Here is a 12,895-nt window from a genome sequence, read left to right as displayed (position 1 = left end):
TAGTTATAGTTTCAGTGTTTCAACCACTTCCTTTTTCCTCTCCTCTTGTGCAGAAATATAAACCTTAAATTTTACACAGCGATCAAATTTTAGATGCAAGACACAGAGTTAAACTGGGACATTTTGTCTCTCAACCCCATAAATCTCTCACTTCAAACATTTTAAAAAGGAGGTCATGGCAAGAACTGGGGAGTGAGATGAATGCAAATAATTTCCATTGGTGTCTTCTGCTGTCTTTTGTAAGTGACAAGACCCCTCCATGTCCAGCTAAAGTTATGTTTCTCTGCCTGCAGTTCTTGGGACGGCTGATGGGGCAACACTAGAAGCAGCTGGTCCTGTTGCTTATTTGAACAGTGGGACAGAGGTCACAGGGATCTGTTCACAGAATGCTGGTTATTTTGGAATGACCAGCCAGACTAGCTTCTAAAAATGCTAGTTAATATTGCACATGGAGCTAGTCCCTCTCTTGCCTCCTTACAATCTAACCCAGTGGACTTCTCTTTCAGTAAAGTTCCCTTTCTTGCAGAGGCAACAATGGATATTTGATCTCAGATCTCCTTTTTAACTTCTTTTATAACAGACAACCCTATGTGTTCAAAGGGAGGAGGTAAAGAATTCTCAGTGCAGCGCCTGCTCCTTTTTCTCTCTACTTCGAAATGTATGAATCACATTCAGTAGAACATTTTAAAATGTTATCTTCAGGTTTCTATGAGGGAGATGTCTACTCCCTTTGAACACATAATGCTTTGTCCAAGGGCATTCCAGATGATCAGCCATGGCATGTTTGTGTTATGACAACCCCACGGCTCTGGTGGAAACGCCACACCTTACTACCCTCCCTCCCTGACACAGGCACACTTGATAGCTATACCTCTTCTCTGGTTCAGAAAATCTTCCCTTTTTAAGCAACTGCCTGATCTCTCCTTGAACTTTCCCAACAAAGGTAATGGCAGATTCTATGCTACTTCCAACCTTCAAAGCAAACAGGAACTGCTGCTATTCTTTTGTGTCTAGTGTCTTTGTACATAATTCATTCTCTAAGGGAGGGGTCAGCAAGTACTACCCACAAGACAAATTTGGCCTGCTGCCTGTTTTTTAGAAAGAGGGTTATTAAACGGCACTTTAAAAAATTTTAGTTTAGATAAACTTTACTCTGCTGAGGCAGTAGCTCCTAAAATTAATGAAAATTATTAAAGCAGTATTTAGATTAAAGAACTAAGAATTTTTTTTTTATTTTGAACTGAGAATTTTTAATACCACATTAGCACACTGGATTGTGGTCAATTATGACAAATCACTATCTCATATAGTTAAAACTAGTTTAATTTTTCATATAATATGTATCATGATTTTCAGAGCAATATATACATCCAAATGGTATTTCTTAAGACTTTAACAGTAAAACTTTCTTTAAAAAGTTTTTTTTAATTAAAAGAACTGTGTTTTTTTAATTGTGTACTACATGATGTTTTAAAATATGGACACATTGTGGATGACTAAATTGAGCTGATCCAACAAATGCATCACCTCACATACTTACCATTTTCTTACGATGAGAACACTTAAAGTCTATTCTCAGTGATTGTCAAGACTACAATACATTGTTATTAATGATAGTCACTATACTAGAAATCTCTTGAACATATTTTTGCTATCTAACTGAAATTTTGTATCCTGCTGCTTGTTTTTAAACATAGCCTATGTGTTAAGAATGGTGCCTTAAAATTAATTACATTTCTTAGAGGTTTATGAAAGTCTGTTTTAATAAGTACTGCAAATAAAATACTATAAGTTGCAAAATATTATAAGGGATACCTTCTTATATATAGGATAGAGCTAGGAGGGAGAGTTTGGCAGTTATGGGTCTCATTTCTGTCTTCATCATTTACTAGCTGTGTAAGCCACTTGAACTCTCCAGTCCAAAGAAACTTTCTTAGGATTTTTTTCCCCTGTAAAATAGAGATAATACTAGTACCTATTCCATGGGGATGTCTTGAAGATAAATTTAAATAATGCATATAAAGCTCAGCATAGTGCCTGATCCATAGGAAGTATTCAATAGAGGTTATCTGTCTTTCATTTTGTCATACTTACTAAAAGGATTAGAAATTAGAAAGTTTCTAAAATAGTACAGTGCTCAGCAAATAGTAGACACTCAATAAATGGCATGACAAATAAAAACACACTCCACTGCACTCCAGCCTGGACAGCACAAGACCCTCTCTCAAACAAACAAAAACAAACAACAAACAAAAACCCCACAAAACAAAACACTGGAAACATTGGTGACAGTTTCTTACCTCCATTCTGTTAACAGGAAAGGGAGTTTCCACAGGAAGTCCAATTAAAGGGGAAAAGAAAGAAAGTTAGTACATTTTCATCTTATGGTTTGGAAGAGATTATTTTGATACTACTGATTTCTTAAGTTTCTGAAAAGTTCTCTGCTTCTGCTAGGAGGTCAGATGCTGCATTAATGGGCAGATTTGGAGGAAATTAAGAAAATATTGAGTATCTTTAGGAAGCATGTTTTTTTCAAACTGAGCTGATCATGGGTAACATCCATCAAGGCAATATCTAAGCTCAGAATTTCCCTCCATTAGCAACCCAGGGACTTTGCATTAAGAAAAAAAGATGTGGAGGTTAACAGAGAAGATGCATAAAGTAGACTTAAAGGAAAAATAAGGCAAAGAAAAACGAAAGATGAGAGAGGGTGGAAGAGAAAAGCAATGGTTGTTCTCATAGACTTGGCTGCCTCAGGTGTGTGTGACCTGGATAGCTGCATAGCATCCACTCAGTAGGGCCTCAGGCTTAATTTAATGTTCTGTTGTCACTACTTTGAAATCCTTACTGTTTTTTGAACCCCTAGCCCTGTAAATTGCTCATGCTTATGGATGTAAAAACTCAGCGCTCTCAGGAGACTATGCCTCTCTTCTGGTGGTGTGTGATTCCCAGGACAAAGGGCCCCAGCTCAGACTCTCTCAAGACATGAGAATCCTGGCAAGGGTATAACCAACATTTCTGAGTTATTCCATTTTCTTTCTTGTAAATTAAAAACGTCACACACCTTACCAAGTGATTTATGGTGACATTGTCCTGTCCTCTCAACCCTCATTATGAAGGTAAACATATGCTTTGTCTAAAACCAATGTGCCATATTAGAATTTCTCCTAATGTTGAGGTCCAACTTATTTTTGAAAGTCTTGGATCCATTTGGGTGTGATTTGGGGGTGGGGAGATTTTTAAGGGCTCTAACATGAATTTCTCTGAGAGGTCAATCTTCTTAAAATACAATGAATTTGTATTTCTAATCATTCCCTTTTAGATTTGTGAGGGTTAGTGACTACAAGGTTTTTATAATCTTGCATATATGACTTTTTTGAATCTTTATGGAATTTTTATTCAATGAGCCTGAAGAATATTTTAACTTGTATTTTAGGTTCAGGGGCACATGTTCAGGTTTGTTATGTAGGTAAACTCATGACTCGGGAGTTTTGTGTACAGATTATTTTGTCACCCAGGTACTAAGCATAGTGCCCAACAGTTGTTTTATTATTATTTTTTCTAATCCTCTCTGACCTCCAACCCTCTACCCTTAGGTAGATCCCAGTGTCTGTTGTTCCCTTCTTTCTGTCCATGTGCTCTCATTATTTTGCTCCCACTGTAAGTGAGAACATGAAGTATTTGGTTTTCTGTTCCTGTATTAGTTTGCTAAGGATGATGGCCTCCAGTTCCATACATGTGCCTGCAAAGGACATGATCTTATTATTTTTTATGACCACATAGTATTTCATGGTGTACATGTACCACATTTTCTTTATCTAATCTGTCATTGATAGGCATTTAGGTTGATTCCATATCTTTGCTATCATGAGTAGTGCTGCAATGAACATTTGCACGCATGTGTCTTTATGGTAGACTGATGTATAGTCCTTTGGAAATATACCCAGTAGTGTGATTGCTAGGTCAAATGGTAGTTCTGTTTTTAGTTATCTGAGGCGTTCCACAGAGGTTGAACTAGTTTGCACCACTCCAGCAGTGTATAAGAGTTCTCTTTTCTCAGCAACCTCACCAGTATCTGTTTTTTTTGTTGTTGTTTTTTTTTTTTTTTTTTTTTTTTTAATTATTTCTTTAGAGACAGAGTCTCACTGTGTTACCCAGGAGAGGGTGCAGTGGCGCGATCTCAGCTCACTGCAGCTTCCACTTCCTGGGTTCAAGTGATTTTCCTGCCTCACCCTCCTGAGTAGCTGGGATTACAGGCACATGCCACCACACCCGGCCAATTTTTTGTATTTTTAGTAGAAACGAGGTTTTGCCATGTTGGCCAGGCTGGTCTCTAACAGCATCTGTTATTTTTTAACTTTTTAATAATAGCCATTCTGACTGGAGTGACATGGCATCTCACTGTGGTTTTGATTTGCATTTCTCTAATGATTAGTGATATTGAGCATTTTTTCATATGCTTGTTGGCTGCATGTATGTCTTCTTTTCAAAAATGTCTGTTCATGTCCTTTGCCCACTTTTAAATGAGGTGACTTTTTGCTTGTATGTGTAAGTTCCTTGTAGATTCTGAATAGTAGACCTTTGTCAGATGTATAGTTTATAAATATTTTCTCCCATACTGTAAGTTTCCTGTTTACTCTGTTGATAGTTTCTTTTGCTATGCAGAAGCTCTTAAGTTGAATTGTTTCAGTTGTCAAATTTTGCTTTTGCTGCAGTTACTTTTGGCATTTTCATCATGAAATCTTTGCAGTTCCTATGTCCAAGATAGTATTTCCTAAGTTATCTTTCAGGTTTTTTTTTTACAGTTTTAGGTTTTATATTTAGGTTTATAATCCATCTTGAGTTGATTTTTTTATATGGTGTATGGAAGGGATCCAGTTTCAATCTTCTACATATGGCCAGCCAGCTATCACAGCACCATTTATTAAATAGGGATTTCTTTCCCCATTGCTTGTTTTTGCCAGCTCTGTCTAAGATTAGATGGTTGTAAGTGTGTGGTTTTATTTCTGAGCTCTCCATTCTCTTCCAGTGATCTGTGTGTCTGTTTCTGTACCAGTACCATGCTGTTTTGGTTACTTTAGCCTTGTAGTGTGGTTTGAAGTCACGTAGTGTGATTCCTCCAGCTTTGTTCTTTTTGATTAGGATTGCCTTGATTGTTTGGGACCTTTTTTTGTTTCCATATGAATTTTAGAACAGTTTTTTCTAGTTCTGTGAAGAATGTCATTGGTTGTTTGACAGCAATAGCATTGAATCTTTAAACTGCTTTGAGTACATTGAACAGCATTTTGTAATGCTCATTGCAGAGATCTTTCACCTCCCTGGTTAGCTGTATTCCTAGGTATTTATTCTTTTTGTGGCAATTGTAAATGGGATTGTGTTTCTGATTTGCCTTGGCTATTTTTGTTATGTAGGAATTTACTGATTTTTGTACATTAATTTTGTACCCTGAAACTTTGCTGAAGTTGTTTAACAGCTCAAGGAGCTTTTGGGCAGAGACTATGACGTTTTCTAGATATGGAATCATGGCATCTGCAAACAGGGATAGTTTGGCTTCCTCTCTTTCTATCTACATGCCTTTTATTTCTTTCTCTTGTCTGATTGCTCTGGCCAGGACTTCCAATACTATGTTGAATAGGAGTGGTGAGAGTGGCCATCCTTGTATTATTCTGGTTTTGAAGGGGAATACCTCCAGCTTTTGCCCATTCAGTATGATGCTGACTGTGTGAGACCAATTTCTTTACTTCAGTGGAGATGTATCAGGTTTTGGCAGAATGGAGAAAGTAGTCACAGATAATATTAATTTGTTAACATTCCAGTGGCATTTTGAAAACTTTTTCAAAATTTTATGATTTTTACAATGAATTTATTTGGAAATGATGCATAATTTTGCATTTTAAAACTTTATCAGTTAGGGCCAAACATGGTGGCTCATGCCTGTAATTCTAGCATTTTGGGAGGCCAAAGCGGGAAGATCATTTGAGCCCAGGAGTTCAAGACCAGTCAGCAACATGATAAAACCTCATCTTTGCAAAAAATACAAAAATTAGCCAGGCATGGTAGCACATACCTGTAGTCCCAGCTACTTGGGAGGCTATGGCGGGAGGATCACTTGAGCCCCGGTGGAGGTTGCAGTGAGCCAAGATCACACACCACTGCACTCCAACTTGGGAGACAGAGAGAGAGAGAGAGAGAGAGAGAGAGAGAGAAACTGTCTCAAAGAAAAAAAAAACCCATTATCAATTAGATATATTGATAAATAACATGGAATGGTGATCAAAAGAGGTATCCATTTTTCTTTATTCTTTTAAAATACGAATACCTCACTAAACAGAAATGAGCTCTGAGAGTGTGCTAATTTGGTTAATGCATACATATGTATGTATGCATATTAATTAAATATATATATGTATCTCTCTTTTAATTTAATTAAAATATATATCTCTCTCTGCCTCCCAGGCCCATATGTATATATAAAATACATATAGAGTTCATAGGCTCTTATAATAAATGAAAAGCAGCAAAAAGGCAATAATGATCAAAAGGTTCATTGAAAAGCAGCAAAGAGGTAATAATGATCAAAAGGTTCATTTTTTAATGGAATAAATTTTATTCCACTAAATATTTTTAGCAGAAATTCAAAATTGTAAAGAAAAGTCTTTTTTTTGACAAAATGACTAAAGAATCATGCAAGTGTTCAGAATGAAGTGGAACAGAAAAAGACACAATGATATACAACAATCTCATGATTTCCTATATGTGATAAAGTATTAGCAATACCAAAATAAGTCATAAATACTCAGCCATAATACCCATATTATTTGGTAAATTTTTTTTTTTTTTTTGAGATGGAGTCTCACTCTGTTGCCCAGGCTGGAATGCAGTGGTGCAATCTCAGCTCACTGCAACCTCAGCTTCCCAGGTTCAAGTGATTATCCTGCCTCAGCCTCCAGAGTAGCTGGGCCTACAGCCACCCACCACCATGCCGAGCTAATTTTTGCATTTTTGGTAGAGATGGAATTTCACCATGTTGGCCAGGCTAGTCTTGAATTCCCGACCTCAAGTGATTGCCTGACTGGGCCTCCCAAAGTGCTGGGATTACATGTGTAAGTCACTGCCCCCAGCCAATGTTTCATTTTTAATTCTGAATTTTAAACATTAGTTGCAATAGTCATGAAGCTAACTGAAATTGAGTTAAATGAGTTAAGGCAAACCAGTTTTGGAAGTTGATTCTGGGTGAATTAGTCTATTATAAACATAGTCCTAAGTTCATTCCATCAAAACAGCAGTATTTTTATTCCATCTACTCACAGCATGGACCTCCTTGTATTTATTTGATTTTTTTTCCACCAGCAGTTGGTACACTCTCAAAAAGTAAGACAAATGATTGTAGGAAATATGTAAACACACACACACACACACACACACACTTGACATTTTTCCTTGGAATTTCCAAAAGGGCACAATCACTCCAACTTTTGTTGCAATTTTTAGGCCCTATAACCAGACAAACAGCTTTGCGTCTCAGCCTTCAAATAAAGATGGAGAGCATCTCAGCAAGTATAAGGGGAAAGGGGATAAATTATTTCCCTAGGTCTCATTCTTGAATGATACAGTGTATATGATAACAACACATCTGGTGGAGTGATTTTTCAACTGCCTAAGAATTAAGAGACTAGGACTCAGAGACAAGGAAAGGGTTTGATTTGTCTTTTTTTTTTTTTTTTTTTTAAATAATGTTACTGTCTAAAAAGAATTGCAACAATCTGAGAGCAGAGAGAGAGGGTCCAGGAGTAGAACTCCCCACCATTGGGACAGTAGGGACACGGGACTTCCCTGTGTGTTCAGTGGATGCTATGAAGGTAGCTAAGTTACCAAGAGGACTGGACACCAGAGAACCCCAGTCATAAGCAGTTGCAGGTTACCTCAATAGATCAAGGAATGGGGATTATGAGAGGTTGAACCAGTAAAGAATTTCCCATATCAGTGCACTGTGCAATGCAGAGTCCTCTGAAGGAGTCTCCAAAGAACCTGTATGTCCTAGGAGAGAGTCAGTATTCAGGTGCCTGCAACAGACAGACGTTAATAACCCATCAAGGCATTAAAAGCCTGGATGCTGCACCTGCTGAGTTTCAATACCAGTTCTGCCATTTACTAGCTATGTCAGCCTTGGAACCTCTCTGAGCTTTAGTTTGCTTATCTGTGAAATGGAGATAATAAAAGTAACCATCTCACTGAGTTGTGATAATTAAATAAATTCATATATTTATATATGTATATATAATATGTACATATATATAGCCCCAGGTACTGAGAATGTACCTTGCAGCATTATTTTTATTAGTCAGAGGAACAATGACAACAGAGAAAGAACTAAAACATATTCTATTTAGGAAGAGACATTTGCCCCCTTGTAAATCCTCTTCTCCTTAAACATCCCAGAGACAGAGGAACAGGAGGAAAGGGAGGAAGAGAAGGGTACACAACAGCAGCAGACCCGTTTTGTCTACTCTCCACCTTCCTGAATGAAAGACTGGCTGGCTGTGTAGAGAGTGAAGCAGATGAGGTTTAAATTATATAAAAGAGGAGTTTTAAACTAGATCAGGTAGGGTTTTTAATCTCTAAACATTACCTGGAAATTATGGAATCTGCCTCTAAGTCTGTAAAGGATTTGCTCTCGAGAGGGACAAGGAGACTCTAAAAAGCATAATTCCTCAGTCCCCAGTGCTTGGAGAAAACGCTGTTTTTCTCTATGTAACTGTCAAGTTTAAATTGCTCAATACATTAGTTACACATAGAACCTCAGATCTTTGTTACCTCTCTGGTTCCTATTTATGAGTCATTTAAAGTTGTTCTGCAATCTGCAATGGACTTTAAAACCAAGCTTTTGATCCAGAGTAGGGTTTTAGCCAATAATGAGCTCTAAAATTTTATCTATCCACTAAATGGGTCATTTTGCTTAGGGACAGAAGGTCACATCCTTCTTGCAGTGAGAAAAGCTGGACTTCTTTGTGAAATTTCTTTATACGTAACAGACACCGGGGTGACTATGAAGGAAACATCAACATGAATCTAAGATTTGCAGTACTCCAACTGCCAGATGAGTTGCTAGACAATAGGTAAATCATTAAAAATTTTATACCTATTTCCATTCTGAAAAAAATCTAGTCAGTTCTCTTTCTTTTGCTGAGATACGTAGGCTGGGGCTGTAGGATTGATATTTTGATTGTCTGAGAGATGATGCCAATGATGTTTACCAATTATAAATTGGGGAGAATTTAAATTTTAGTGTACTGGGCAAGAGGCCTGCAAGAGTCTCTTAATTAAAATAACCAAAGGCTATGAAAGAGAATGAAGAGAACTCTATGTCACTGCTGAACTCGGAAAAGAAGTGCCTTCATGCCCTGAATCTCACGGCAATTTTGCCATTGTGCGTATAGAATAGTGGGAAGAAAGACTTTGGAATGCTGAAAAATTCTTCTAGAGAAAATGGCATATAATTTGGAAGCATAAAGGCAGATTCTAATAGCAGCTGAGCCAGAGATCTATTGAAAAACAAGGGGACCAAGGTTGTGTAAATGAAAAAGCCCTCCTTTTGTAATGTGGAGGAGGCTCCAAGAGCAGGGAGATGAGCCAGTGCCAAAGAGAATCCAGCCATAGTACTTGGAAGGGGAGAATGAGCTTCTATAGGAAATGTCTCCACTTGCATTTTCTTTTCTTTTCCTTGGGGTATGTGGCTAGGAGATGAGGAAGGGGTCCAAGAATCTTGCAACTATAAAGTGCTCCAAGCTCAGAATTCAGTTTTTAAAAATTCTCAAAATATCCAGCAGTCACCAAAATTTGCAATATCTTTAAAATTATCTAGAAAAGTCAGTAAAAACATTGACCCTCTTCTGAAACACAGTACTGCTCTAATATAAGAAAGCTGCCTGATTGTAAAATAATACTTACCTTTTATGCCTAACTGCAGAACATCTGGTAGCAATTTAGTGTGGCTACTGGCTGTTACTCATTTATCCCTTCTCCTTTTATTAAAAACAAAAACAAAACAACTTTAATTAATTTAAAACCAGACAAAGCCAGCACAGAATGCCAGGGATGGTGTCTGTATTGTTGATAAGAGCGCTCTCTATCATGATGGTTGAGGCACTGTGTGGTAAAGCAAATCATGTGCTACTGTTCTGTTACCAAGCCTCAAGAATTATCTCCAACATTGGGAGGAAACAGGAATGTGGTTATCAGACATGTGGAAGAGCGTGAAACATGTCAGTACATTCAGTCAGCTACACTGAGTATGAGATAAAGTTCAAAGTTCCATTTTTTTTTCTATAATAGTGTGAAACATCACCTCCTTTGAAATAAGGAAAATAAAATCATGTGGTCCATCTGGGGAGTTGGGAGACTCCAGTACCACCACATCAGATTTTTCCCTACTGCTCAGTTTAGATGATACTACATATGTTCATCTGACTTTTAAACTTAGTGACCAGAAGGCTCAGACCCTGAGGTCAATTTAAAGAAGAAGCAATATAGAAAGTGGGGGATGTTGGTAGAATGGGGAGTGGCTTACGTTAGAGGACGGTGTGACCATAGGCTTGTCCCTGTACTCTGAGACTGGATAACCATGGACCTCAGTCTCCAATAAAAGATCTGTTGGGGCCATTGAGGATGGGAAATACAAATGTGTATTTTATTCTCTCTCTCTCTCTCTTTTTTCTTTTTGAGATGGAGTCTCATTTTATTGCCCAGGCTGAGTGCAGTGGCATGATTTCAGCTAACTGCAGCCTCTGCCTCCCAGGTGCAAGTGATTCTCATGCCTCAGCCTCCCAAGTAGCTGGAATTACAGGCATGCACCACCACACTTGGCTAATTGTTGTATATTTTAGTAAAGACGGTTTTTCACCATCTTGGCCAGGCTTTTCTCAAACTCCTGACCTTGGGCGATCTGCCTGCCTTGGCCTCCCAAATTGCTGGCATTACAGGCATGAGCCACTGTGCCTGGCCTGTATTTTTCTCTTCTGAATCCCTGTGTCCATTTTGATGGTCTCCAGCTATCCTAGGACTATGCTCACTACAGGGATCATGGGCTGTCTTGCTCATCTCTGCCACAGGGACAAGGGTTCTGATGACAAAGAGAAGGCATCTTGCCAAATGCCCAGCATCCTGGCAAGTTTACTTCGCAACTTGAGCCTTGTGGGATTGTGACTGGAGGGGAAATGCAACTTCCTGGTTCATAGAGAGAAGTTCCAAAAGGTTTTCTGACTCCTTTTGATGACTAACAGTAAATGTAAATGAGTCAGAAAGAAATATATCACATTTCTCAAACAATGCATAAGGATTTGGGCAGACACATGGAATGGTTTTGGAAAAATGAAGGCTGATCTTTATTTTTTGTAGTCCTTCAAACACTAGAAATATCATTAGACATAATCCTAAGCATAAGCATAAGATCAGCTTTTTCCATTTCCAGTTCTCCTGCTGGGAAGAGCAAATAAACAGATGGAGTAGGAGTTTCAATGGGAAACACGAGGAACATGACAGATGGGGCTGTTGACTACTAGGGATACTAGTCACACTAGTGAATACTGCTAGAACACTAGGAGAGGATGGAGATGGCTAAATGAGACAGCAGAGTTTGGCATTAAGGAAGCATTGCCAGAATGGCAAAAGATGCGCTGCATCTGACTTGAAGCTCTGGACTTCTGGCCAGCTTCATTGGAGGCCAGATGAGAGAGGGGCCAAAAGCAGAAATGCAGAAAGCAGATGCCATACTCAAGTTCTGGGAGATCTGGGGAGCATAAGGCCATGCTTCTTTCAAATGACCCTGAATGAAGGAGGCTCCAAGGATCCTTTTTTCATCAAAGTAGCCTCATTTTCCTAAAATATCAGTCCAGGGAGCACCCCAAGGTAGGGAGGTAGTTTCCGCAGTGATTCCAGAGGGACCTTCATGGGGTTTCTAGCAGGTCTAACTCACAAGAGCAGGTCAAAGAGGAAGCAGAAGATGTCTCAAGAGAGTTTGGAAGTCTTGTTCAATCATACTCATGACACACCCTTATTGGATCTATCTGGGGAAATTTTGGGAAAAGTCAGGGAGCGTCAGTTCCCCTCATAATCAGTGAGATTCAACCAGACAAACAAATCAGGGGTTGGACAAAAGGGTCTTATTCCAGGGAATAACACTAGATATGTAGCAGTTTTTTAGTTAATAGACATGTTTCTCATTTATCATATCCACTCAAGACCTTTTTAGTCTTTTCCTTTCCCATTTTTCAGTTTTTGAGTAACAACTCTCATTTGTTTACTTGACTCTGAACGTTGTACAGCACTATGATTCTGTATATGGTTAGATTTCATTGTTGCCGTTTTAGTTCAGAAGGGCAAAGCCCTAGGTCCCAGTTATAGTTAACCCTCTCCTTATGCTGACCTCTACCCAAGTTCCTTGAATAGCTACTGTCAATATTCCCCTGTCCAGAGTGGCTTCAAGTCTCACTTCCAGGATGCCCAACTTCTCCCCATTCTAAAGCTTACCTCCATCACATTGCCATTGTCAAGTTCATGAATAATAGTCAAGTCATAGCTGGTTCTAGTCTACACAACCATTATTCCTACAGAGATAACTGCTCTTCCTAGACGCTTACCTCTGCTGCTGTAGCAGATTGCAAGCTGCTCTCAGCTGCCACATCCCAATCCTTGCATTGCTCCCACCATCCCTTCCCCCATGCAAATTGTGTGGTTATTTTTCCTGGGCAGCCATTGCTGATTGTCCCCATCCTCACTCTGGTCTTTCTCACCACTGATATCTAAGATGACCTCTCCCTATACCCTAGGACATGGCCTTCCTATACTGCCTGTCTCAGACCTTTAGGCTCTTTCTACTACTGGAAGATACTATTTCCTG

The 12,895-nt window shown here is 38.7% G+C and overlaps 1 protein-coding gene across 3 annotated transcripts in view; it reads right to left on the bottom strand.

Moving 5' to 3' along the window:
- Positions 1-12,895, bottom strand: part of MUSK (muscle associated receptor tyrosine kinase) — a 127,117-nt gene that overhangs the window by 34,715 nt on the left and 79,507 nt on the right. For all 3 annotated transcript variants that reach the window (XM_074395163.1, XM_003925236.3, XM_074395164.1), the window contains one exon: positions 2,301-2,307. In XM_074395163.1, the coding sequence (XP_074251264.1) occupies positions 2,301-2,307 (7 nt within the window). The remainder of the gene's footprint in view (positions 1-2,300; positions 2,308-12,895) is intronic.

This window comes from Saimiri boliviensis, chromosome 2 (assembly GCF_048565385.1).
Source record: "Saimiri boliviensis isolate mSaiBol1 chromosome 2, mSaiBol1.pri, whole genome shotgun sequence".
Classification (NCBI taxonomy): domain Eukaryota; kingdom Metazoa; phylum Chordata; class Mammalia; order Primates; family Cebidae; genus Saimiri; species Saimiri boliviensis.
Note: the sequence above shows the minus strand (reverse complement) of the source record. Positions and strands in the feature narration are given on the sequence as shown.